The sequence below is a fragment of the Suillus paluster genome (assembly GCF_016628075.1).
Source record: "Suillus paluster strain FC165 chromosome Unknown EDB91scaffold_7, whole genome shotgun sequence".
In the NCBI taxonomy this organism is placed as follows: Eukaryota; Fungi; Basidiomycota; class Agaricomycetes; order Boletales; family Suillaceae; genus Suillus; species Suillus paluster.
This window is the reverse complement of record NW_024537567.1, coordinates 386292-409550: the sequence shown is the minus strand read 5'-3', so window position 1 is coordinate 409550 and position 23259 is coordinate 386292. Positions and strand designations below refer to the sequence as shown.

General features: G+C 49.7%; 7 protein-coding genes across 7 annotated transcripts; 4 read left to right on the top strand and 3 right to left on the bottom strand.

Moving 5' to 3' along the window:
- The first annotated feature begins 802 nt into the window (after window positions 1–802).
- Window positions 803–5605, top strand: EDB91DRAFT_1109482 (uncharacterized protein). Its single transcript, XM_041317627.1, has 10 exons — window positions 803–1318; window positions 1536–2106; window positions 2159–2434; window positions 2489–2995; window positions 3054–4310; window positions 4363–4650; window positions 4702–4752; window positions 4855–5013; window positions 5071–5243; window positions 5313–5605. The coding sequence occupies exons 1-10, from the start codon at window positions 852–854 to the stop codon at window positions 5518–5520; spliced, it is 3957 nt and encodes a 1318-aa protein (XP_041181339.1). The 5' UTR covers window positions 803–851; the 3' UTR covers window positions 5521–5605.
- Window positions 5606–5676: 71 nt separating this feature from the next.
- On the top strand, window positions 5677–7892 carry EDB91DRAFT_1109479 (uncharacterized protein). Its single transcript, XM_041317626.1, has 2 exons — window positions 5677–6294; window positions 6350–7892. Exons 1-2 carry the CDS (start codon window positions 5905–5907, stop codon window positions 7724–7726), a joined length of 1767 nt encoding a protein of 588 aa, XP_041181338.1. The 5' UTR covers window positions 5677–5904; the 3' UTR covers window positions 7727–7892.
- Window positions 7893–8244: 352 nt separating this feature from the next.
- Window positions 8245–10789, top strand: EDB91DRAFT_1235220 (ARM repeat-containing protein; the record flags this gene model as incomplete). The annotated part of the gene is made up of 12 exons (XM_041321293.1): window positions 8245–8382; window positions 8431–8606; window positions 8669–8756; window positions 8809–8921; window positions 8972–9084; window positions 9137–9310; window positions 9357–9511; window positions 9562–9775; window positions 9823–10256; window positions 10306–10437; window positions 10486–10680; window positions 10721–10789. The coding sequence occupies 12 exons, from the start codon at window positions 8245–8247 to the stop codon at window positions 10787–10789; spliced, it is 2001 nt and encodes a 666-aa protein (XP_041181337.1).
- A 2080-nt stretch (window positions 10790–12869) lies between these two features.
- On the bottom strand, window positions 12870–14924 carry EDB91DRAFT_1109460 (NAD(P)-binding protein). Its single transcript, XM_041317624.1, has 10 exons — window positions 14474–14924; window positions 14374–14418; window positions 14307–14325; window positions 14054–14254; window positions 13877–13999; window positions 13797–13815; window positions 13649–13735; window positions 13541–13587; window positions 13337–13488; window positions 12870–13280 (listed from the first exon to the last, which is right to left on the bottom strand). The coding sequence occupies exons 1-10, from the start codon at window positions 14825–14827 to the stop codon at window positions 13254–13256; spliced, it is 1074 nt and encodes a 357-aa protein (XP_041181336.1). The 5' UTR covers window positions 14828–14924; the 3' UTR covers window positions 12870–13253.
- A 114-nt stretch (window positions 14925–15038) lies between these two features.
- Window positions 15039–19398, top strand: EDB91DRAFT_1109457 (uncharacterized protein). Its single transcript, XM_041317623.1, has 10 exons — window positions 15039–15246; window positions 15299–15429; window positions 15480–15585; window positions 15638–16126; window positions 16179–17072; window positions 17107–18812; window positions 18837–18926; window positions 18951–19047; window positions 19069–19319; window positions 19341–19398. The coding sequence occupies exons 1-10, from the start codon at window positions 15129–15131 to the stop codon at window positions 19347–19349; spliced, it is 3891 nt and encodes a 1296-aa protein (XP_041181335.1). The 5' UTR covers window positions 15039–15128; the 3' UTR covers window positions 19350–19398.
- Window positions 19399–19425: 27 nt separating this feature from the next.
- On the bottom strand, window positions 19426–20805 carry EDB91DRAFT_762911 (uncharacterized protein). The gene is made up of 6 exons (XM_041328317.1): window positions 20356–20805; window positions 20184–20297; window positions 20088–20123; window positions 20015–20030; window positions 19885–19952; window positions 19426–19824 (listed from the first exon to the last, which is right to left on the bottom strand). The coding sequence occupies exons 1-6, from the start codon at window positions 20487–20489 to the stop codon at window positions 19503–19505; spliced, it is 690 nt and encodes a 229-aa protein (XP_041181334.1). The 5' UTR covers window positions 20490–20805; the 3' UTR covers window positions 19426–19502.
- EDB91DRAFT_762860 (exonuclease V a 5' deoxyribonuclease-domain-containing protein) lies at window positions 20443–23230 on the bottom strand. The gene is made up of 8 exons (XM_041328316.1): window positions 22803–23230; window positions 22602–22752; window positions 22466–22551; window positions 22360–22411; window positions 22252–22305; window positions 21207–22194; window positions 20930–21155; window positions 20443–20879 (listed from the first exon to the last, which is right to left on the bottom strand). Exons 1-8 carry the CDS (start codon window positions 23192–23194, stop codon window positions 20786–20788), a joined length of 2043 nt encoding a protein of 680 aa, XP_041181333.1. The 5' UTR covers window positions 23195–23230; the 3' UTR covers window positions 20443–20785.
- Window positions 23231–23259: the final 29 nt, after the last annotated feature.

Here is a 23259-nt window from a genome sequence, read left to right as displayed (position 1 = left end):
CATCATACGTCAAGGTGCTTATGTTCAAGACGACTTGGTCCAAACCTCCCCCACAAACGGCTCGAAATCCACGAAAGCGAATAGCTCACCGCTTCAAGCACCCCGCTTCCTCGGTTTCATCTTCTCTACATTCAAACAGTATAATGCATAATGGCGTGGTCGATGAGGTGGTGCCAGAAAGTCATACAGCCTCTCTTGTGCCTGCTACGGAATCTCGTACCCCACAGTCCAATCGCATTGAAATCTTGCAAGTCCACAAAGTTTCAAAGACGAATTCCCTTTCCATCTCACCACCCTTCAATGTGTGCCGGATAATAGCTTCTCGGGCGCCGAAACAGAGCTCGGCGCGCCTCAAAGGCAGAAGTTCTACGGGGTCTCTTCCCAAATTTCGTGAGTCAGGTTTGTGCTGCTGGTCTTCTATTGATGGCTGCTCTCGAAGTTACAAAAAGCATAAAACACTCCTCAGACCCACCGTTACGGACACAACCTTACGCCGCCCCATACTTCTTTCCAGCACCCGGGTCACCGGAAGCTATTGACTATGTGACGAAGACGCGAGAAGAGCTGCTGCGGTCCCCTCTAACTTCCGGATTCATTCATACAAACGCTTTTGCACGCAAGATGAATAGGAGAAGCTCCGCAGGTTAACGTTGACATCTGGTCGTGTGGTTGTGATAGGTGATACTAGCGTATACGAGTTTATTCCTTCAACGTTGAAGACCTAATTTAATGGCAAGCAGTGCCAGATAAGATAAGATAATGAAATGTATTGCTCGGAGATTCCCACGTGTAGCATTTGAGTTCATGATGTACCTCCGTCTGCCGTACTGCATACTGTGAAGGGCAATAATATGATGGACACCCAAACACCCTTCACACCTAATTCGAGACCACAATCTCCGTCACAGAACTTCAATCCGCAACTCCCTTTTCTTCCCATACCACCACCACCTTCCTCCTCCTACCATCCACAGCTTGCAATCTCTTCACCGTCTCCAGTCGATCCTGACGACGTCGGCGCAGCTCCCGACTTTAACACGCCTAGAGATAATTCATTAGAACCTCTTTCGGATTCCGCACAACTTCTTACCGCCCAGCTCATTTCCTCACACATGACTTCGAGAACGCCGAAGTCTGGAACACCGCGTCCTCGCACCGCTGGTGAAGGTGACGGCTCTGGAGCGCAGAGGTCTCCAGAAAGACCACTTAACGTTACCGATGCGCTTAGCTACCTCGACGCAGTCAAAGTCCAATTTCAGGACAAGCCAGACGTATACAACCATTTTCTAGATATCATGAAGGATTTCAAGAGCGAAGTGTAAGTCCATCGACATATCGGTTACATAAACGCGGAGGTACGACTTGAAAGGCGAAAATTTCATGTGGCACCAGGTTATCTTACCGCCTAAGGGCGTGGAGTACACCTGGCGTACGCGCCTTTCCTGTTCTGGTTGCTGTTGCACAACCGTCCGTTTATATCATCTTTTCTTCTACTTCACAGCCTCGTGTTGCTAATGATCCCTTCTCCTGTACAGAATCGACACGCCTGGAGTGATCGAGCGTGTGTCGATGCTATTCCACGGACATCCCTGTCTTATCCAGGGATTCAACACGTTTCTCCCCCCTGGCTACAGAATAGAGATGTCGGCAGACCCGCGCGACCCCAATATCATCACCGTCACAACACCCTTAGGGACGACCACTCAGAGCACAAGCGCTTTCGAGCAGATCTCCCGCATCACTCGTGACCCTACTGCATCTAAGTCCTTGCTTCCGCTTCCACCCACCGGCGGACCCGGGTTTCCCTTCCAACCAATTACCCGTTCGACGACACCATCGATTACTCCCTACCAGGTCCCGCATATGTCACAACCTGTGGACGCTTACTCTTCAGGCCTTCAAATACCCTCCACAACTGCTGCTGCGTCATTCCTTGGCAATTTGTCCAACCGAAACGCTGTAGAAAATAAATCATCAGGGGAGTTTAACCATGCAATACAGTACCTGAACAAAATCAAGGAGCGCTATACCGAAGATCCCGATACATACAAGCAATTTCTCGAAATCCTGCAAACCTACCAGAAGGAGCAGCGTCAGATCCAAGATGTATGTGCCCCGTGCGTTAGTTCTGATGACGTTTATTGACGCTTAAGCACAGTCGCAAGTATACGTGCAGGTGCATGGCCTGTTCAAGAATGCTCCAGATCTGCTCAGTGAATTCAAGGATTTCTTACCTGAAGCATCAATGGCCCTGGGTCACAGTGGGGTTGTCGGTATTCTTCCGCAGCCAACTAGTGGTCCAGGGGTGCCAGCACCTTGGGTGGATGCGGGCGACAAGAATGGCAAGAAGGCGCAGCTTCCACTCAAAAAACGGAGAAAGGCTCCAGAAAAGGAGACGACTCCTGCGCCGGCTGTGCGAACTGTCCCAAGTCGAGTGCGTGTTTTAGCAACTCTTTGTCTTTTCACCAATGACAATAACCCTTTGTAGGCCAAGAAGCCCAAGCACACGCACAAAGGTGCCGACCCAGACTCTCCGCAGTTTAATTCTTACGGATTACCGGAATCACCTCCCCACCATCCCCTGCAATCACACGCTGGTATGCTACCGCCACCCCAAATGCACAATCTAGTATTGCAAGGCCCCCAGCCAGCTGCCAACACGTCACACCCCCAATCAGCGCCTGATGAACTCATCTTCTTCGAGCGCGCGAAGCGCACGTTGGAGAGCAAGGAGACATATGAGGAGTTCCTCAAGCTCTTGAACATGTACTCCAAGGACATCATCAATGCGAAGACACTTGTGAACATGGCTCAAGTGTATTTAGGCGATGGTGATCTACTTTCGCAGTTTCGGGAGGTGGTTGGGGTCGATGAACGGCAAGACAGTATCGAAAATGGTCCCCCTGGGAGCATCCGCACCGGCCCGCCCGAAGCCTTGTCTGCACTACCAGCTGAGGATGGTGAAGGACCAAGCTATCGGCGGTTACCCGAAAGCGTACGTATCGAATATCTGTCATTTTTAGCCGGATGACTGAAGCGCTCTTGATTTACAGGAAGTTCATTTGGCGTGTTCGGGCCGCGACGAACTCTGTCGTTCTGTGCTCAATGATGAATGGGTTTCACATCCAACATGGGCGTCTGAAGAAGCAGGCTTTATTGCGCACAAGAAGAACTCGTTTGAAGAAGCACTGCACAAGAGCGAAGAGGAACGACACGAATATCACGTCCAGCTCGAAGCCCTTGCACGCACGATCGCTATCATCGAGCCTATCAACTCCCGCATCGAAGACATGACTAATGAAGAACGCTCTAGTTTCCGACTCAAGCCTGATTTTGGTGGCTCGAGCAAGAGCATATACCACCGGACGCTCAAGAAAGTTTATGGCCGAGATGCCGGAATCGAAGTCATTCAAGCCCTGCAAGAGTGTCCCAGCGTCGCTGTGCCGGTGGTCCTCGCTCGGCTGAAACAGAAAGATGAAGAATGGCGACGCGTGCAACGAGAATGGAATAAAACGTGGCGAGAGGTTGACGCCAAAAATTTCTACAAATCTCTTGATCATCAAGGGGTCACTTTCAAATCGAACGATAAGAAGGTCGTCACTGCCAAACACTTCGTAGGAAATATCGAGACGGTCAAAGCCGAGCAAGCAGAGTCGCGTGCACAGCAGGGTCTCCCATCATTTGCTGCGGTTTTGCCAGGCCATCAACTGGAATTTCCTTTCAAGGACATGTCCGTCCTTCAAGATTCCCTTAAGCTGGTTTACTCATTCTTGGATCATTCACATGCACACTATACTCCACAAGAACGTCGTGGGGTGGAAGGTTGGCTGCGGTCGTTCATCCCCCTCCTATGTATGTGCCCAGCTGCCGAGTTCAATGCTGGGTTCGCGCCTTTGGACGATCCGCGAGACGAGGAGATGGACCCACAAGCTTTAGATGGGCCGCGGAGCGATCACGCAATGCCGTCTACGAGCGGACGTTGCCCTTCGGGGAGTGTAATAGCCGCAGGCGACCTTCGCAAGCGGTTGTTGAAATCTTCGCAAGAGAACACCATTAGATCAGAAGGGATGGATACGTCTTCGTCATCCCAATCAAGAGGAACCACGCCTCATTCCGACGGCGTATTATCTGATACCTCCCCTGAGGATAATAGCAATGCAAAAATGGCTCCACCCCAAAACAATTCTCCAGATCAGTGGATCCGCGATGCGTCTGCCAATCAGGCGCCTCCTATTTCGGGAGACGGAACCTCTAGACGAAACCCGTTTTTCGCGAACACGACGTTCTATACCGTGTTCTGTTTGTTACAGGTATGTCTCACAGTCTTACACGCTCGACACGAGATAATTTTATCACGTGCAGTTAATCTATTCTCGTCTGCTTGTGTGTAAGGAAGAAGGCGCTCACCAGACTGCGAAAGGTCTAAATCCTGCGGACTGCAATCCTATCGCCGTCGAATTAGGACTAGATGATCCGAATGGACCGCCCGCGATACTTACACAGGCTATGGAAGCTATGTGCAACCGTCAGACTCGTGACGCGACTGACGTCGTCTATCTTTATATGTTGGAGGCGTTTGAAAAGCTTTTTGATAACGAGCTTGATCAAGGATTATTTGAGGAGCATATGCGATGGTTTTTCGGCAACAAGGTACGCGTGTGTTCCTTCCGGTTACGTTATCTGACCCCGCGTTTCCTGCAGGCATATCACCTTTTCACGTTGGACAAGTTGTTGTCTTCCTTAATCAAGCAGGTAAATATAGCTGGCGTGTCAGGCATCCTGTAGTCTGTTGGGCTCTGCGACTGCGCCGCTAGGCCATTAAAAGTTTTGTTGAATAATATTTTCCTTCAACAGGTGCAGATTCTTTTGTCAGATAACAAGTGCCAGGAGCTTTGGACGCTACTTCAAGAAACGCGTAAAGTCGATGCACTATCCAATCAGGACATGATTCGCTATCGACGCGAGGCAGAATGTCACGTGGGAGCGGACGAACACTTGTACAGGTTTGATTGGGTATGTGAATACTCAATTTCGGCGATGCTTGCATCCCTGATGGTGAAGTAATCGCAGCATTGGTCTTCGAAAACAATGTTTGTCCAACTTGTTGAACCTGACGATCACAGCGTGAATGGCGACGGAACGACGATTAATCGGTGGCGAGAATATATCGACTCGTATGTGCTACGCCAACCGACAGAATGGATAACACAGCAGAAACGTGAAGGAAAGGTATTTTTGCGTAGGTTTGTGTACTTTTTCAGAGGAACGATGATCAGGAGCGCTAATGCCTGAATTGTGATGTGTATAAATAGGCACATAACGATCGACGAATCACCGCGAGGCAGTTCAAGTTGGGATACGATGAGTATCCGAGTAAGCCTAGGCACATACAAGATCTTCTATGAATCAAGCGCTGAAGATGTATACGTTCGGCGGAGGAGTAGAGAAGAGGAGAAGGAACTGAGGGAACGGGCAAAGGTGCGGGAGGAAGAGCGTAAACGAAGCCGGTGGTTGCATTGATCTTTTAATATTACCAATATGAAAATAGGCTGGTTTTTTTTTTGGTACAAACTTGATAATATATATTCATGTGATGACATAAAAATAGAGCTTTATTTAGCAAGCGAGGAAAACAGGGTTTGCATAGAAACGAAAAATAATATTACTTAAGCTTGAGGATGCCCACGTCTAGTCCCGCTTTTCTCCTCAGACACTGACAGTCGAACTTGTAGAATTGTTCCCCCTCAAAGTCAAGTAGGAGAAGAGCGTTTTACAGGAGGTTCGGGGCATCGTTGCCATTCAATTTGTTGGTCAAATCTTGGTTGGTCGACTTTGACGACAAATTTCCGATTGCTGCCACGCTCGGACGGCAAGACTCTCTTGGCACTTCTGTGCTCTCGTATCATGGCCAAGCAAAAACATGTTCAACCCGACTATACTCCTCCTAGGCCAAGACGCAATAATCGTCGACATACACCTGCATTGCAATATTACCCGTCTTCTTCTGTATTATCGATCCTTGCTACTATCGCTGCCAGCTCGCAAACAGTAGACGGAAGTCCACTCCCGCTACCGACTCCGCCTCCTTCTTTCCTATGTCCCTTTATAGAGGAGCATGACACTCTTCACCCTCGTGACTTATCACCCACAATAACCACCACTTCTACCAGTACTTCCATATCATCATATCCTAAATCCACAAAATATAAACCCGTACAAGTGGCCGACAGATACGTTCAAGGAGTTGACGGTCGCTGGTACAAGGCAGAAGCCTGGACTTTGTTTGGTTCAACAGTTCGTTCTTTCACTATATCATGATCCATGTTTCGGCTCTGATATCTTTACCTAGTCGACGTCTTCTGACCTTACCGTCAGTACAACGCAGTCTACTCAAGCTACCGGTTCCGCGCAAATCGATTCCATGCTTCCTGCAGGTTGGACCACAACATCCACTAGTGATCGCACCGATTCTATCATTATCCTGTCACTAGCCATACTCTTGGCAGTGTCAATTTGCGTCTTCATTATTGGCTGTATCATTTGGAGACGGAGACGGAAGAAACGGTCAAACAGAGAGAAGAAATTGAATGACTTGGAACTGAAGGCTAGACATAAAGCGAACATAGAGGATGCATCAGAGGACGGTGAGAGGGAGATTGAGGCTCGTGGCAAGCTTCGCTTATGGGCGAAGGCGAGCGCTCGATGGAAGGCCAACATTCGACATTCTGCTCGTCGACGCAGGAATCGACGTCACGGCTTCTCGTCGGGGTTGCTAAGTCGACCTCAATCTCCGATATCGACAGAAGCTCGCGAGGAGCCCATCCTTCCCTCCTCCCCAGTCTTATCCCGGCGGCATTCAATAGTACCCGTCTCTGAAGATAATGATCTCCATCCCTCTACCATTGAGAATTCTCCCACTCCCACACGACCACCTTCTACATCACCCATCCCATCCAGCTCACGCATCGTTTCGTTACCTCCTGCATACATGTTTCCCGCACCGCAAATGCGTGAGAACGAAGAACGTTCTCAGGAGCCCTCGGATACAACTTCGAGCGATGCAACATCACGGCGAGGGTCACTGCTCTTCGGTCGCCATGACTTTACACCTGCACCCGAGGATGACGATATTTCTTACCGTCCCAGCTTTGTTGGGCATGTTGCTACTGATGACAAGGCGCATCTCGCTCGTATGGCGGAGTTGGCCAGCGTGCCGCCCATCAACGGAGATGACACTCACGCCAGTTCCTTAGCGGTTCATGAATCTGCTCCTGAATGGCATGATGATCTCGAATATCCCCCTTCCTCTCCAACCACTGTTGGGCCCTCCGCGACTTCTCCATTCGAGGTTGGTACTCCCGGCTTCCCAATACCGCCCTCGAAGAGTGTTATGTCATCCGGATACTTTGACAGGCACAGCTATTTGGAGGACATCGCCACCTTAGATCCTTCCGCGTTACCTTGCATGCCCCCGTACGAGGCTGGGTCAAACCTCGTTCCCTTTGAGGAGACACTGCACGCTTCTGCTCCTCCAATATCGGAGGATGACCAAGCTTTTGAGCATTGGGAAGGCACTGCTCCCGAAGTATCTGATATCTACAGTGACGAGTGTGACACCCACATTCCTTCTTCTGCTTCCCGGCCCTCGTTGTCCAGTTCTCAAGCTTCCGCTCCGCATGATCAGGTTATTAGCATGGATGGCGCACTCCCAATATACCGACGCTAGCTAGTAGTGGGTTTTTGATCCACTTTGCAGACATTTTGGGATGTTCGTCTATTTGTAGTGTACCATATACCTAATTATCATCCTGTCATGGACTTGCCACTTGCACAATACAATGTTGTTGTTTAGTTTTGCAGTAATGGTGCAAACCCTCGAGGGGTCGTTGATGACTTGATATCTAACTTATAGATTCGCTCAGGTTGCTGTTCGCTCCTATTAGGCTAATCCTCGACCGATGATTGGACCCATACTCAATCTTCCCTCAGTAGCATAGGCCTGGCGGTGCCTGCAGGCGGCCCTGACAGGGTGGGTTAATTTATTTAAATCTAATATTTTGTTTACTTACACTTACATAATTCTGGGGCTGTGTAAGACTTATACTTACTAGTAGAAGTCCAAAAATAGTATCCACATTACATGGTGCCTCGATCACTTAACCCTCGCTGATCAGATAGGCTCAATATCACAGCTCTTCAGATCGGGACCAACAGTCACCTATTCAGCCACCAACGTACTCGAGAATGGGGAAGTCGCAGAAAAAACGGTCGATGCGCCGGCACAATCCCATGCGGGTGCCAGATTCGCATCTTCCCAAAGGTCTGGAATCGGCAGCTTCATCCTCCCCGAAAAATGAAGCAGTATTACCTATCATCCAAAAGGTGCGTCTCACGACAAGATCCATGCGCGTGAATTTATTTGTGCTGTAGTTGGAGAGCCCAGACGCTTCTGAACGCAAGTGGGCATGCGTCGCGGTGTCCAATCTAATACAAAATGATCCATCTACGCGACGATTACTGCAGGGAAAAAATGTTGTCGGAGCACTCATTACGCGTCTATCTGATAGCGAGGAGGAGGTTTGGATCGAAGCCGCTGGGGCACTAAGGTGTGCATCTACATCTTCCCAGTCTTGAAGATTTCTTCATCTTATGTTCTGGTTCCTGTCAGAAATCTGTGCATTGATGGAGGATACGATATATGCGCCGAAATGTACAATAAAAATATACTCGCTCCCCTTAAAACATTTGTGCCGAAGGTATGTACAATATGCATGTTAATAATGCGAGGTCGACATTTAATGTTTCCAGATATCGAGTGCACTCTCACAATTTTTGGAGTCACCCAAAACGGCTCCAGAGAATGCACAAAAAGTAGTATATGAATTTACCGAGAATGTCAATACTATACTCTGGTGTCTTTCGTAGGTGCATCAGTTTCTCATCGCATCGAATCAGCCCTGAAGGGAGTCAGGGAAACATCAAACAAGGCTCTCAATGCTATCAACCAAATAAACCTTGTTCCCTTTTTGATGTCCTTCCTGGCCGCTCGAGCCAAATTGCCGATAGCTACTGTTACTGCTGCAGGTTCGCTCATAAGGCTGTTTTCAGTCCAGTCATTATGACTTACCTCCCTCAGCGCAATGCCTGTACGTCTTGACGGATGACAATCAGCCAGCAATAGATGAGTTGCGGTCGAGTGCGGCGTTCAGCACGTGTTTACTCGAAATTGTACACAACGAAGGCGATGTAAGGAGCAAGGATAACGAAGCATTTGGGGATAGATTGACCATGTTGAAAGTGCTGTCAAGTGGTAAGAATTTTCCTTTTGTGAAATATATGAGACTGATTATGATCAGGTATCCTGAGCAACGTTTCGCCTTTGCCTCCCCCTAGTGCCGCATCAGGGGTCGATGTTGGCAAGGAGATTGTACTTCCACTACTTCAGCCAGTTGTGGCTTCTGTGTCTCTTATCGAGTCATCAGCGCTCGCTGAGAACCTGGTCGCAAAATTGGTAAGTAATCAATCTCAGTGGCTCCTTGGCATTAATGATATGGCGCAAAGGCGCTGGAACCTCCACAGATAGAAAAACTATCTCTCAAAAGTGGTCCACAGTCAGATCACAGGTCTGACACCGAGCTCGAACTCGAACGTTTGGAGAACAAATTGCGCACTGTCCAGCTTGCATTAGAAATTCTGACCGGGGTGTGCGCAACATTGCCTGACCCCGTATCAGAAGCGCACGAAGGTGAACTTGATGCAGAGGAAGACGCTGAAGGTAAGAATTTCTACATGAATGGAGACGATAGTTTGACATTCAGATAGAAAATGATGTTGAGATAGAAGAGGATGTGACTGATGGCATGGCCCTCGACGATATACCGATTACCAACGGTGCAACAATCCCAAGTCATCTGCCTGCGCTCGTACAACCTCTCATTACCCTTATCCAACCCGCTAGGTTGTCTTTTCCTCCTGCAGCCGGGCAATCCTCGCACCCACCGACGACATCGGTGTTGAGTGCAATTCATGTTAGCGCACTTGAGTGCTTGAATAACATATTTCTCTCGCTGAGTGCGTCTCCAACTACTGAATTAGCCACGGCGACCGCGAGTGGAAAGCAAGTATGGGACGCCGTGTGGGCTGCACTTGGGAGTGTAGGCACGGAAATTACACGTGGTCAAGGGCGTAAACAAGAAATGTGGGAGATTGGTGTGGGTGTGCTCTGGGGAGTAGGAAATATCTGGAAGGGTAGCTTGGTGAGTCTTCTCACTGACAAAAGTTCGGGTGTTGAGGAGTTGCTGCCAGGTGCCCAACGAAGAGCAAGTTCAGCTATTGATTCAGCTCTGCAACTCGAGCGCTGATCCTGCTGTTCGCGTGAAATGCATCGGCACGCTCGAGTGCCTGGCGCAGCATCCACAATCTATCGATGCCAATCGCGTGAGCCGCAAGTTCTCCAGAACTTCTTGAAACTGAACGCAGAATTAGGTTATTGCAATGCACCTGCTTTCCATCCTCCCAACATCCACAGCGCCTTCATCCTATAGCACCGAGCCAGTCATCCAAGCACTGTCGGCTCTCATAGACATCTACTCAGATGAGAATCTCCCATACGACGTCAATTTCCGGCAAGGCAATTTCGTGCAGCGCCTTGTGGATAGCGTTGATGGGGTGCGCAAGGCTGTGCGTGCAATCGACAGGCGGAAGGAGCGAGATTTGAAAGCTGAGAGGGGAGGGGATGCGAGACAACTTGGTTGCCTTCATCAAGTACCGAAAGGCCTTGCGATTTTAGTGATAGGTTTTCATAGTATAGCTAGCATCACGAAAACATCCGCAACGACTACTACTGCTAGGGAACCCGCCATCAGCTCCATGCGTCATTGTTCCAACGCCTCGGTTCCAAATGACAGGGCTGCCATGATGGTAGATATACTCGTCTGCATTCAAAGGCTACGCCGTAGTTCTGGCAGCCAAGAGCAATATCCACAATCATGAGTTTGTCCGCGTCCGACCTTCCTGCATTCATAATGATCCGGTTTGGGTCGCTAGCAGTAGACTCCAGCAAGCCATGCTCAAGCGCATCTAGGATACTCCAAAGAACTCGGGAAGACGAGAGTCGGTACTTGAGGTACTGCCGTGTGGGCGCTGTAATATGGGAAAAGACGCAAGGATAGAACCAAGTGAAGCTGAAGGATGGCGCGCTATATGTAAATGCGTCACTGAGCTGATGACGACATTAGAAAGGGGACATGCGAAAGAATCACGGAGGGGAGGTCAGCAAATGCGGAGGTGCGTGAGGGATTCCGTCTTTGCAAGGAGATTTTGGAGGATCATGCCAAAATAGTCTCGCCTGTCCATTATTGACGCAAGACACATGAATCGCGTCTCTGGAACATGTTTTGCAATCTCGTCAAGGCGAAACCACTTATTGTCCACAGCGTTCAGGACGATGGAGACATATCGAGCGCATGGTTCACGACGCGATAGGAATTTTTCATACGCAATGAAATCGCCCATGGTCTCGATGAAGGCATAGCGCAACACTGCGTCGTGGAGCACGTCGCGCCATACCTTAGACAAGATCGAGATGACGCGAAAGAAACGCCATCTTACGGAAGTGTCGTCAATGGAGCACCATGCATCTATGATGATTTTCTCTACGAGTTCATAAGGAAGAGCGCTTCTGTACTTGTGAAGTTTGAGTTTGTTGTGCTGCGCTAGGAAAGGAATAAGTATTGTCGAGAGGACAAAACACGTGGAAGCCAACCTTTGTGTCTAAGGTAGGCAAAACAGTTGTGACAGTGATCTGGGTAGCTCATACAGTCAGGATTGTCGATATCGTTCGACGTGAACAAACATCAACTTGCCTAGGCATGGTGCTAACATACCCTCGGGGTGTCAATACATAGTCTGCAGGACACCCAACGTCTTTTGTTCGCTAAGTTCGCTTGTCGAGAATTCTGGAACAGAAACTTTCTAGGTTCAGCACCTCAAGGAACGATGCAGAAGTCATGACATACGAAGCTTTGAGAACGCCTCCCAGTGATACCCACTGTCTCTAGGATATTTCGTCGTTTTACTCACAGTGCACTCGATCTGGGATCAATGAGATTGAGCTGAACTTGAATAAGTATCAGAGTTCAGTACTAGTTTTAAACCTACAAGTGACTGAGAGTGGCAAATGGTGGCCCTTGCCAGACGCGAGGGTAAATCTTCAAACGTGTCCAGGTGGTAGAACGTAGATACGCTGATACCGAGGGGGGCGGTCGTGTGTTAACCACGACTGGCTTACTCGGACTAGTACTTATAGTTATAGATCATGTAAGTCAGTATTTTTCGTGCCCGGGTAGTGCCTGTCTAACGTCCGCTGAGATGGTGACCATTCATTCCTTACCGCAACGCATACGATGGCCAAGGCGGCGAAGACAAGGGAGCATCGTAGTCCTCGACGTTGAACGTTGATGCCCCGTTTGGGTAGGACACGGGCAACGAAGGACGTAGCTTGGATTTGAATTTTATGCCTCAGGCTGGGCAGAGCTAGTTGAACTGCGTGGATAGTGAAGAGAAAACTGCGTCATTCTCCATGAGCACGTATTGGAGGTGAAGAAAGACCGAGAGTCACACAAGTCCATCCCCCTCGAGTGACCTTCACGTACCACCTGCAGGTTTTGAGCTCACTTCAGATCTACCACGACTATTGTGCATAATCCTTGAACAAGTCATTCTCCGTGCTATACATCTGGCAGGAGATCGCGCAACATAAAGCCTTCCAAATACAGCATAACTTAGCTGTAAATATTGGATGGTCCGTGCACTCAGGTCTGATAGTATATATACGAGCCTCCAACATTTTGAAATCTTCATACTTACCTTGATGGCATAGGCTCCTTCACGTACCTGGGTTTGTGGGCCGTGGGGACCCTTCATAGCACGGCGACCCTGTCCATACAGAGGGTAACTACGGTTTGTATGGGCTCCGGCTCATGCACCGTCTCAATATTTTCCAGTCCTGCCACGGCCACTCTGGCTGGGCAGGCCATCTTTTTTTTCGACCTTTTTATGTCCTAACCCTAACCCTAGAGTAGTCCAAAACAAGAACTGTTTCCACTCCAAATGAAAAGTGATACTTTATTTCTCCGGAGTGGTTACAAGTCTCTATTGATCGAGGTACATTCAAATCTAATCTATTGGTACAATGATACGCGCAACTTGAAATGCATAAATCAATTTGGTCCTCAGCGCTCATTAATCATTCCTCAGTCTTCTCGCACAACTCCTGTTCCCTGGATTTGACTTCAGTTTATCATCGCCCAAGGAAGCCCATAACTCAAGTACGAACCTTCCTGCTATCGAATGCATTCAATCCAGCGGCAACTCGGCTGCTCGCGATCATCGCGCTCCAGTCTAGGATGTCCCACTGTTGTGTCGCTGAGACCATTTGTGCCTGGTGCATCGCCCGCGCGCTGATCATGCTGCGATGCGCGTTATCAACTACAAATGAATGAGTATATTTGGATGCCTGAAGGTCAGCTCATTGACATACTTGCAGGCATCGGGCAGTTCATCTCTGCAGACAGGCGACGTATGTGACTGGATGGAAAAATTGTGTTAGAAAGAATCATATACATTGCGAGCACATCGAGCCACTAACTTGGAGTCTTTGATTCCACCATCTATGGCAAAGCCTACAGAGCCATCAAACAAGTCGTTGACCATCTTGTTGCCATAGGCTACCAAACTATTGTTGTCCGCGTGACATCAATAGTGATTCGAAGCAATGTAATTGGTAGCATACATACCCCGGTGCTGGCATGATTTCTAAACGCAATCATTGATCAGCTCCCCGTCAAGGTACGGCAGAATGCAGTCCGCAGTTCACCTTTGATCAGGTCATATACAATCTGCTGTCCAATGCCAGACTTTTCTCCAAATGTCAGAGTTTCGGCAAGGAGCTCATTGGCACCCATTATCATGCCATTACCGATCAACTTCAACGTCGGAGCTAAAAGCCAGACACATTTCAGATTTGTTCGGCATCGCTCTTACACATTCTTGCCTTTTTCTACATTGCCTCCGAGGTCAATCACCTTGCGGCCAACTGCCGGAACGAGGAGAAAGGCGACCTCCTTCTTGGAGCGGTAATCTCCACTCATCGCAATAACAAGATTGGCACTATCTGCTGCCGGGGGAGGTCCAAAGATAGGTGAAGTAACAAAGTGGGCATGTGGAAAGCTTGACAACAGTCTGTCAAGATCGCCTGCGGCAGGCTTGTTCACAGTTCCGTTAGTGACGAGGAAACTCTCACGCACCAGCAAGCGTAGGGTAAACCTGACACCATCACTAAGCGTGAAGTTCAGAAGCAAATATCAGGCTTACTGTGCTCGTATCAACAAAGATTTTGACTTTGGTTGGAGGTGTTTGCTGATGACGGCAGCATGATTATCTGATCCTGCAAGAAGATAAGATTGCGGCGTACGGCGAGAGCCTTTGCGAACTCGTCATAGACGCTCATTACAACAGCATCATTCGCGAGATTAGTGAAGATAACATCACACTCCGTAGCTAGCTGGTCGAGAGTGTCGGCGACTTTGACGGCGGATGCGCCGACTTCTGCGAGGAGCTTCTGAGACTTTGCCACAGTCCTGTTGTACACGAGGAGAGGCGACGAGTGAGATTTGCGGGAGTTGGCTAGATTGCGGGCCATGAGATAGCCCATGGCCCCAAGGCCACAGAAGCCGATCTGAAGAGGGTGCACCCCAGGGGTTGGGGGTCGAGAAAAAGGAACTGCGCGTGCATGCATGGCTGGAGTTTGAAGAAGTTTGTCTGCCATTGTGTTTGAGCTGGGGGTATCTATGAGAGCTGGTATTATTAGCAGGTGCACTCGTCAAGAGCTTTTGGACACCGTTATCGAGGGTTATCGCCGATCAGGAACGCGGGAACGCCGCATCCCACGTGATGTCATCTATACGTGGATGATCACATGATCATTTTGCTTGCATAAGCGTAAATGGCCAAAAATAGTATATTCACAACTTGAAAGTCGTACAGCCTTTGGTACAGTCTCAGCAATTGGCAGCTGCTGTAGCTGCGATAGCAGCAGTTTTGCATTTATACCGCTGCCCGTTATCACCATGCAGCAGCAGCAGGCGTTCCAAGTCTATGCGCAGCAAAATAAGGGCACTCTTGTTCCAGGTCAAACAATCTCCGTGAACAAGTACACGGTCCAGGTTGAGCGGTATCTCAGCCAAGGTGTGTTGAGCCCAATTGGCGTCTCGTTGAGCGTTAACATCTTGTGAAAAAGGTGGATTCTCTCATGTTTACCTTGTCAGGACTCCCACTCCCGTGTATAACACGACGCATCATGTTCTCAAACGCATTGGCGTTCCTAACGAGGCCATGCTCGCAGAGGTTAAGAAAGAAGTCGATATCATGGTTCGAAGCATCCAAGCTGCTTGCTCAATGCCTACTGAATCTGCCTATAGAGGATACTGAAGGGGCACCCAAACGTGGTGCATCTGATTGATGCTGCCTGGCACAAAATGGCGAACGGCATGTACGAAGTCTTCATTCTCATGGAATTTTGTCCAGGCAAGTGTCTTTGCAAGACTTACGCAATTGATGTGGTCTTACTCAGACGTAGGTGGTGGGATCATTGACATGATGAACAGACGTCTGCGTGAACGTCTCACAGAAGCAGAGATCCTCCAGATTTTTGTAGACATCTGTGAAGGTGTTGCTGCCATGCATAATCTTCGTCCTGCCCTTCTTCATCGTGATCTGAAAGTGGAAAACATTCTTCAGGCCTCCAATAACGTCTTTAAACTCTGTGACTTTGGCTCTGCCACGCCAGTCGCGCCTCGACCGCCATCTACCACAGCTGAGGTTAGAGCTCTCGAGGCGGACTTGAACAGACACACCACACTACAGTACAGGGCGCCTGAGATGGTCGATCCATACCTCCGCCGTGCTGTTGACGAGAAATCTGACGTCTGGGCACTCGGAGTGCTATTGTACAAACTCTGTTATTACACCACTCCTTTCGAAGAACACGGACCCTTAGCAATTCTGAACGTACAGTACCGCATCCCGCCGTATCCCGTTTACTCGTCGCAGTTGAACACGCTGATTGGTGTGTTATTCCTCGCTTCCATCGTGTCCGAATATGCTGAGTTATCCTGCAGCCTCCATGCTTCGCGAGCACGGCACACAGAGACCTACAATATTTGAACTTCTCGCTCAAGTACACACCATACGAGGTACCAAATCGGGCTTTGTCTACGACATTCCTCCGCCTCAGCCCCTTTCCCCTCGAGCTTTACAGCCTCCTTCCACGAATGCTCTTGACAACCTTGTATCCTATCGTCGAGATACCGCCACGCAACAAGCGTCACCAGCTCAGCCCAAGACCATGGGTACAGGCATTCAAGCGCGTGATAGGGTGCTGGAGGCTATTGCACCAATGCGTCGTGGTCGGCCACCTTATTCGCAGCAACAGAATGACACTGCCACTCTTTCTCCGACCTCTCGGCCTCCTAGTCCACCGAAGCTGCCGAACAGGCCCGACGGCTCGTTTGGCGCAGAGGAGGACAGGGCATGGAAAGAGATAAAAAATTCTTCTGCTGCCGGGGGCATCAGGGCTCATAAATCAGGCAGTGTAACTGCGAGCGTTTGGAGGCCCAAGATATCCGCGCCTCCCTTGGATGATGCATGGAGTGTTGAGACGCGTGCGTCAAAAGTGACCTCGGACGAAGTTCCAACACCAGGGCTTATTGCATTTGGGGACGATTTCGGAGACAAACTGTGGAGCGCCTTTGACGGTACTAAGGCTGGAGGAGCTGCTGTCGCGACAGAAATGGGGCCATCCCCGAGTTCTGGAAAAGAGCGTATTTCAAGACTTGCTCCTCCGCCTGAGGGGTCACGTAACACAAGACTTACGATCACGAAGAGTAAGGATGCGTTCGATGGTCTAGGTTTAACGCCATCTTCAACGCCTATACCTACTCTTGGAGAGACACGCAAGCTGAGGACTGGCCTCGCTGCGGTTAATGGAAACAATCGCGCAGCCATCACTCCTAGTCCATCTATCACTGCCGCAAAAACCGTCACCAGCCCCGATGAAACCAATACCTTCACCCCGCCCTCCAGCACAGTCGACGACCACGAACGCATCATGGCGTTCTAGTTCATCAATGCAAGCCCCTGCATCCACCCCTCCTAAGCTTCCACAAATGGGCGAATTTTCTGCCGAGGCACGATTTCCTTCTGTAGAAGAGCTCGATGCGACATTCGGTAGATCGACACCTCCTGTCGGCCATCCAAGCTGGCAGCTCGAGTCGTCAGGGCATCACAAGGAGCGCGAAAAAGTAGTTGATTTGTCCGAACCTTTCTTTTCATCTTCCTCGTCGCTTCAACCGACTTCTCAGCGTGGTCTGCGCTCAGAGCAGGTCACCGGGGTGGCGATGCGTGAGTCTGAGAAGGATAAAATTCAGAGATCTTTTGGACTGGAGAATGGCGTTGGTGAAAACGCATCGTCTTCAAAGCCCACATCATATCGACCTATCTCACGTCCTTCGCTTTCGAGGAAACATCGCAGTAGTATTGCCGTAAAAGCCACACCTCACGCACAACTCATCGATGGCTTTGATACTCAGGAAATCACTACGCCAGCTCCAGTGTCACGCAAACCCAAAGACTGGTTAACAGGCGATGTTGATGCCCTCATCTCCCCAATTAAGGACGGATCTTTTGCTCAGGCTCAAGCCAGCAACCTCCCTGCGACTCCCGTTCTGCGCGAGTTTACGAACAAGCGTTCGTCGTTCATCGAGGAGAACACAACAACTATACAATCGCCACAGGAAGCTGTCGCCGCTCAACAACCTCTCCATCGAGTAAAAACACCTCCATCGCCGTCCAGGGTGCATACACGGGGTGTCAGTTCCAGAGAGCGGAAGCAAAGCGCCCCTACGACACCGAAGAAACCCAGAGATTTGCCGGTGGTCGCACCCAAACCAGTAATTGCTGCTCTTGCACTGAAGCCGAATATAGAGTCTCGACAGGGGATGACATCGCAGCCATTGAAGCGTCCGTCGCAAGATGACTCCGATAGGTGGAGAGCTATCCCTATCTCTGAGTCACCAAAGGCAACTAAGATGCAAGATTCGTCAAGTGACGGGGAACAGGGACCAGAGGATGCTGTTGGATTTGCTTCGGGGAAAATAGTTGAGAAGCCGGATACATCCCGAAGACGAAAGTCGAGGGGTCGGCAAAGTTCCGTGCACGACCTCGTCGATCTATGGGGAGGAGGTGTGGTGCAGACAAAAGAGCGACCAAAGGATTCCGTTCACAGCCCTGCCGTTGCTGCATTCAGAGAACCGGCCAGGGACTTTGGTGTGAAACTACAAAAGAGTAGATCAATCGCAGTATCTTCAATGGCGAAGCAGCGACCTGCATCACCTCGTATGCAGTCTCAGCCCTCAGAATCCAATCCTTCTCGGCGACGTTCACCAAGTCGGTCTCCCAAGCGAGTGCCAGCATTACCTCAGACAAAGCAGGTATCTGGCGCATTCACCCCTTCCTCAGGTACCGTCCCCGTATCATCCTCTCGCGCGAGGCCGCAGTCTATGCTTGCCTTTCCAACGGCGAAGCCTGCGCCGGACGCGAAGATGGACACGCCGTCAAACCCTACAGGTCTATCTGTTCCAGAAGACAACCCTCGGAAACACGGCGCTCGGCGGACCTCAATATCAGATATGGTCCAGCGCTATGAAGCCATCGGGGGAACGCCCAGAGGCCTAGGTCCAGGTCCGCCTGTGATAGTCCCCAAATCAACAGGTTTGAAGATGGCAACATCGTCTGCAAGTGGTCGTGCTGTGGATGTCACGGGCACAAGCCCAAGTTCCCCGTTAGTGTCGAGATTCACAGCCTCGAGAGTCATTGCACCTGCTTCTGAAGAGTCGGGTCCTGGAGCTGAATCGGGGAAGCCGCGACCATCTGCAATTGATTTAGCCAGGGCAGCCCTCGCCAGTCAGGACCAGAGCAAGGCGGACGTGAGTGCCCGAAATCCTGTCGTAGGATTACCCTCTGGGACATCCAATCGATTCATGCCTGCGGGACGGGCTGGGCTGGACGGTCTTCCAGCATCGCCATCATTTTCTCCTCCAAAGCCCGCCATACCTCTAGAAGAGGCACGCTCACCGTCGCCTGATAAACCCTATCAAGGAGTGGGAAAGCTGATCGATCAATGGCAGCGTAAAACGGAGGTTGATTCATCTCGGCCCTCTACCCCTCGTAGAGGTGGTTATGTCCAAAAACGAGCTGGTCTCGTCTCTGGGGGAGTTGGCAAGGACAATTGAATCACGTTCATTTACTTGACCTTTAATATATTTGCTCTCGTCTGGTCGCTGACAGCTTGCAATAACTTGTAAAGATAATTTACTACAACAATCTGAGGTGCTACAACAAGTTTTTAAAGACTCGGCTCAAGCACCTTCGGAAATCAGAGGCATCTAATGATCTTGCGGAGACTGGGGACGACGTACTGTGCCTCCAAGTAATTGTCGTGCTATGTCTCTACCCTTCCCAAGCTCCCAAGCATCCTGGTCAACAGGATACCGATTGAGTTTCACTCGCTCAGTTTCACCAGTAATGCCAAGCTCCTGCGCCACAGCATCGGCGCGCGCGAGGTTAGAGTTCCCGGGGTGAATGACGATAGCCTCAGGTTTCGACTTCGCTCGTGGGCGCGTTTTGGGCTGCCATGTTCGCGCAGGCATATGGTACGAGTCGTCTTCGCTCTCCGAGTCTAGGAGAGGATCTCCAGTTCTATCATAGCTTAGACAATGAAAGGGCCGATCAGCCTCTATAAGCTCTTGTCATGGATGAAACACTTACGTGGCTGACTTTGCTGGAGCAGCGTCAAAATACTCGAAGAAGAATTGTCCAACTGACAACATGAGGACCTTTTGGAGAGATGCTTGTCAAACTTCCTGCAATGATCTCACGCATGATTATTGGCACTCACAACGGCAAGGATGAGACTTGCTCATAGCCGGTCAGGCCATCACAGTGACTTCCATTTGAAAGACAGGACTTACCCTACTTGGTATGACATGGCGATAAGCATGTAAATCCTGGAGTATTTCACGGTTCAACATTGTTCCGGACTGTGGATTGACGAAGACGCAACTCACAGTCTAAGTGTCGTTGCAATTCCGTACAACGTTGCTCTCCATACCGCCTTTGCTAGTCGCGAACGACCGATGAAACGAGGTCGCCAGTGCTTGCTGATAGCAAACGACAACAGTCTTGTGTTTCCAACGAATCAGAGGAACTTGGGTAGTATGGAAGAAAAAGATCACGAACCTCTCAAACAAACATATGACAGAAGTCAGAAGGATACCAAGGAAGAATTCCCAGAAGGTGTGCAGGCGCAGAGAACTAAAGAGGATATGTTCACCAAAGAATGAGAAATGAATGTAATCAACCCAGCCATCCATGGGGGATTAGTACTGTACAGTGGAGCAACAGTGAGGTTGCCGCAGTGGTTACCAGTTACCAGTAGGTAACGACACCTGAATTACCGCAATAGTCTAATGGAACCTTGGGTCTGGCTAGGGGAGAGTAACAATAGTCCAAAGTACGACAACTACTAGCTAGTACTTAAGTAGTTGTCAAGAATAGAATCCAAAGTGAGATCTAGTCGCCCATTCATTGTAATATTCCGCCCAATTCCACTTGATACAGCCGCGACCCACTTCGGACCAGCAGAGTCTAAAGTTTAACGGCTTGATGGCTATTTCATGCTTTCCTTACGCTTTCCGAGAGCAACACTACTCTCGGTAGCTTTCTGCTCTCTCCATTCGCAACTCTCTTGATATTCGCAATTGCTGTCAAGAAGTGAGCGGCTTTCATGACGCTGGCTACTCAGAGAACTCACAAACACCGAGTGGATTGTGCGAGTTCAACACCCCTAGGAGGACGAATACCAAACCACCATTGGAGAACATCTTCAAGATGCGCATCGAGCCGGTTGTCGTCCATGACAAATGTCCTGGTACCCAGTATCGTCGAATGGCCAGAGGTATCTTCCTCATTTGGAGAGTCGCTATTTCGAGCTAGAAGAGTCCTATCTTCTAAGTTGGTGACCTCATCAGCCGCCGGAGCTGTGTGCAAGGGTTAGTATACTGCAGTTCTCAACTAGGGTTCAGACTGACTTCCTTCATGCTCTTTCGGGACAATTGCTTTGGAGTCAGGAACATCTTGGGTGCATGCATGCAAGGGATCTTGCATCACCCGTGTCGGCTCGGGATTTTCCAGAGCAGGGCTGGCGAGGTCAACTTCATCGAGTACGAGTTCTTCACTTTGTACGGCGAATGTGTCCCTTATGTGTGCCGCAGCCTGGGTGCTCGTGCTAGCCTCTCCGGCCTCCTGACAAAGCGGGCGCAGACTCTCCTCAATAGCACGAGCTATATCCAGTTCTTCTTGGCGGGAAAGCGCTTCCAGTGGACTATTGACTGCCTTTTCCTCGCTTTTTGCCTTCTGTTGCCGATCACGAAACGAGTCCTTAGCTTTCCGGTAGATGATGTGAAGCTCGGGATTGACACATCTCAGTCGTTCAATACTACTCCGAGCCAAGTGAACGACAGAGACCCATGCTGCAATCATGGTGCACAAATCCACGTGGAACTCAGGAAGGTCTCTTTCATCTCTTGTTGACAAACCGATGTCTTCTACAAATTGTTTGGAAAATGATTTATGCGAATTGATGCCTTGCTTTGCCCATAGTGCGTCGAAATCAAAGGTTTCCGGGGAGAGGAGTGCAGAGAGCAGCCGATGATAAAGCATAAGTTGCAGTTTTGATGATACCGCATCCTCCTCTGGGGGTAGTGATGGTACGCGACGAGTCTTGTAGTCGACGAGCGTTACATCGTAGAACGTGGGTTGCGGATGGATGGATCTTGAAATCGAATTGTTTGGTACGGAATGGTCATGAACTTCCTCCTCGGTTGGGGGCCGATCCGCTACGCCAGTCTCCGTAGGAGTAGACTGGTCTGGATAGAAAGCAGGTATAGGTTCCTGCGATGGAGACGGCGACCGACGCTGTTTCTTCTTGACGGGAGATGATTCAGGAGAGGCAGAGCTACGTTTGACAGGATTGTAGTGTTCGTTTACTTGTGATGGAGCATGCCGAGTCACTTCATCCTGCCAAATCAGTGACATGAGGCCAATCAGTCATTATCTGAGAGCGGAGATACCTACGATGATTCCGAAAACGACTTGCCCATGCGTAATTCCGAAGACTGGGAGTTCACGCTGCAAAATTACGTTAGCACCTGGTATGATTGCCCCACGGTCAGGGAAAGATACCGTTAGCCCTTCCAGAATCAGTTGTTGCATGCCGGCCGTGAGATTGAAGAGACTGTTGAACTGCTCAGAAAATGGCGTGAGAGCAACAAGAATGTGACATTCGTACCGCAAAGCCCAACGCTCCTCATGAGTTGATGTACGGATGGGAACTGTTTCTGGCCTCACTTCCAGCTCCAGAGCTTTGTGAATAGACTAAAAGTAGTCATATCTTCTGCAAGAACACGTGAAATAATGAGACATACGGCCCCTCTCTTGAGTGTCCTGTCGTTTTGTTGTGCTACATTTTGTTGGACTTGAATTTGTTTACCGTATCTTGACCTGAAAGCGGAAGGTCGCCTTTCGAGTGGTTTGTGGCGCTCTCCATACAGCCCATATTCAAATTGCACTTCACACCTATGTCCAAATGTAAGAAAGGGGTGACGGGAATGACTTCGCGAACAAACCAAACAGGTGAGACGAGGTCCGTCACGGAGAACCCCTTCTTCCAGGAGCTAAACTTCTCGTAGGGGTTTCTTGGGTCTTTTTGCGGCCGCATTCGAGAAACATGCGTGCTGGTAAGTAGCAGGGGCCCTATGCTAGCTGGGATATGACACTCAGCAGGTTTGGAGATTTCCTCAACAAGAGAAACGTCAGTGGAGGACTCAAACGCAATCTCAAGTGCGGGTCCACCACCAAAGTTACTGATACTAGTTTTCCGGATATCTTGTTGCGAGGTTGGTGGTATTTTATCGGGCGCCTTCTGCAGCAGGTTATTGGTGGCATCTACATCGAATTGTGCAAGCTCTTCTTCGGTGAATTCTGAAAAGTCGTAATGTTCAAATTCGTCGTGAGACATGAAACTTGTGGATTGGAAGGAGCTGAACCTCACGACTCAAGTCGCGACGCGAAGTATCACGTGTT

Excerpts from the sequence above, each read along its gene's own strand:
- EDB91DRAFT_1109457 (XM_041317623.1), top strand. The coding sequence starts at position 15,129 with ATGCAGCAGCAGCAGGCGTTCCAAGTCTATGCGCAGCAAAATAAGGGC. Across the intron at positions 15,430-15,479 it reads AGAAAGAAGTCGATATCATG|AGGATACTGAAGGGGCACCC; the intron begins GTTCGAAGCATC and ends ATCTGCCTATAG. Across the intron at positions 17,073-17,106 it reads TCGCGCAGCCATCACTCCTA|CCCCGATGAAACCAATACCT; the intron begins GTCCATCTATCA and ends AACCGTCACCAG.
- EDB91DRAFT_762911 (XM_041328317.1), bottom strand. The coding sequence starts at position 20,489 with ATGGATGGCTGGGTTGATTACATTCATTTCTCATTCTTTGGTGAACAT. Across the intron at positions 20,298-20,355 it reads GTCATATGTTTGTTTGAGAG|ACTGTTGTCGTTTGCTATCA; the intron begins GTTCGTGATCTT and ends TGGAAACACAAG. Across the intron at positions 19,825-19,884 it reads GCTCCAGCAAAGTCAGCCAC|CTATGATAGAACTGGAGATC; the intron begins GTAAGTGTTTCA and ends TCATTGTCTAAG.
- EDB91DRAFT_1109479 (XM_041317626.1), top strand. The coding sequence starts at position 5,905 with ATGGCCAAGCAAAAACATGTTCAACCCGACTATACTCCTCCTAGGCCA. Across the intron at positions 6,295-6,349 it reads GGACTTTGTTTGGTTCAACA|TCGACGTCTTCTGACCTTAC; the intron begins GTTCGTTCTTTC and ends ATCTTTACCTAG.
- EDB91DRAFT_762860 (XM_041328316.1), bottom strand. The coding sequence starts at position 23,194 with ATGTCTCACGACGAATTTGAACATTACGACTTTTCAGAATTCACCGAA. Across the intron at positions 22,412-22,465 it reads GAGGAGCGTTGGGCTTTGCG|TCTCTTCAATCTCACGGCCG; the intron begins GTACGAATGTCA and ends GCAGTTCAACAG. Across the intron at positions 22,306-22,359 it reads TGATTCTGGAAGGGCTAACG|CGTGAACTCCCAGTCTTCGG; the intron begins GTATCTTTCCCT and ends GTAATTTTGCAG.
- EDB91DRAFT_1109460 (XM_041317624.1), bottom strand. The coding sequence starts at position 14,827 with ATGGCAGACAAACTTCTTCAAACTCCAGCCATGCATGCACGCGCAGTT. Across the intron at positions 14,419-14,473 it reads AGTTCGCAAAGGCTCTCGCC|CAAACACCTCCAACCAAAGT; the intron begins GTACGCCGCAAT and ends TGCCGTCATCAG. Across the intron at positions 13,489-13,540 it reads GAACTGCCCGATGCCTGCAA|TTGATAACGCGCATCGCAGC; the intron begins GTATGTCAATGA and ends ATTCATTTGTAG.
- EDB91DRAFT_1109482 (XM_041317627.1), top strand. The coding sequence starts at position 852 with ATGATGGACACCCAAACACCCTTCACACCTAATTCGAGACCACAATCT. Across the intron at positions 2,435-2,488 it reads TGCGAACTGTCCCAAGTCGA|GCCAAGAAGCCCAAGCACAC; the intron begins GTGCGTGTTTTA and ends AACCCTTTGTAG. Across the intron at positions 4,311-4,362 it reads CCGTGTTCTGTTTGTTACAG|TTAATCTATTCTCGTCTGCT; the intron begins GTATGTCTCACA and ends TATCACGTGCAG.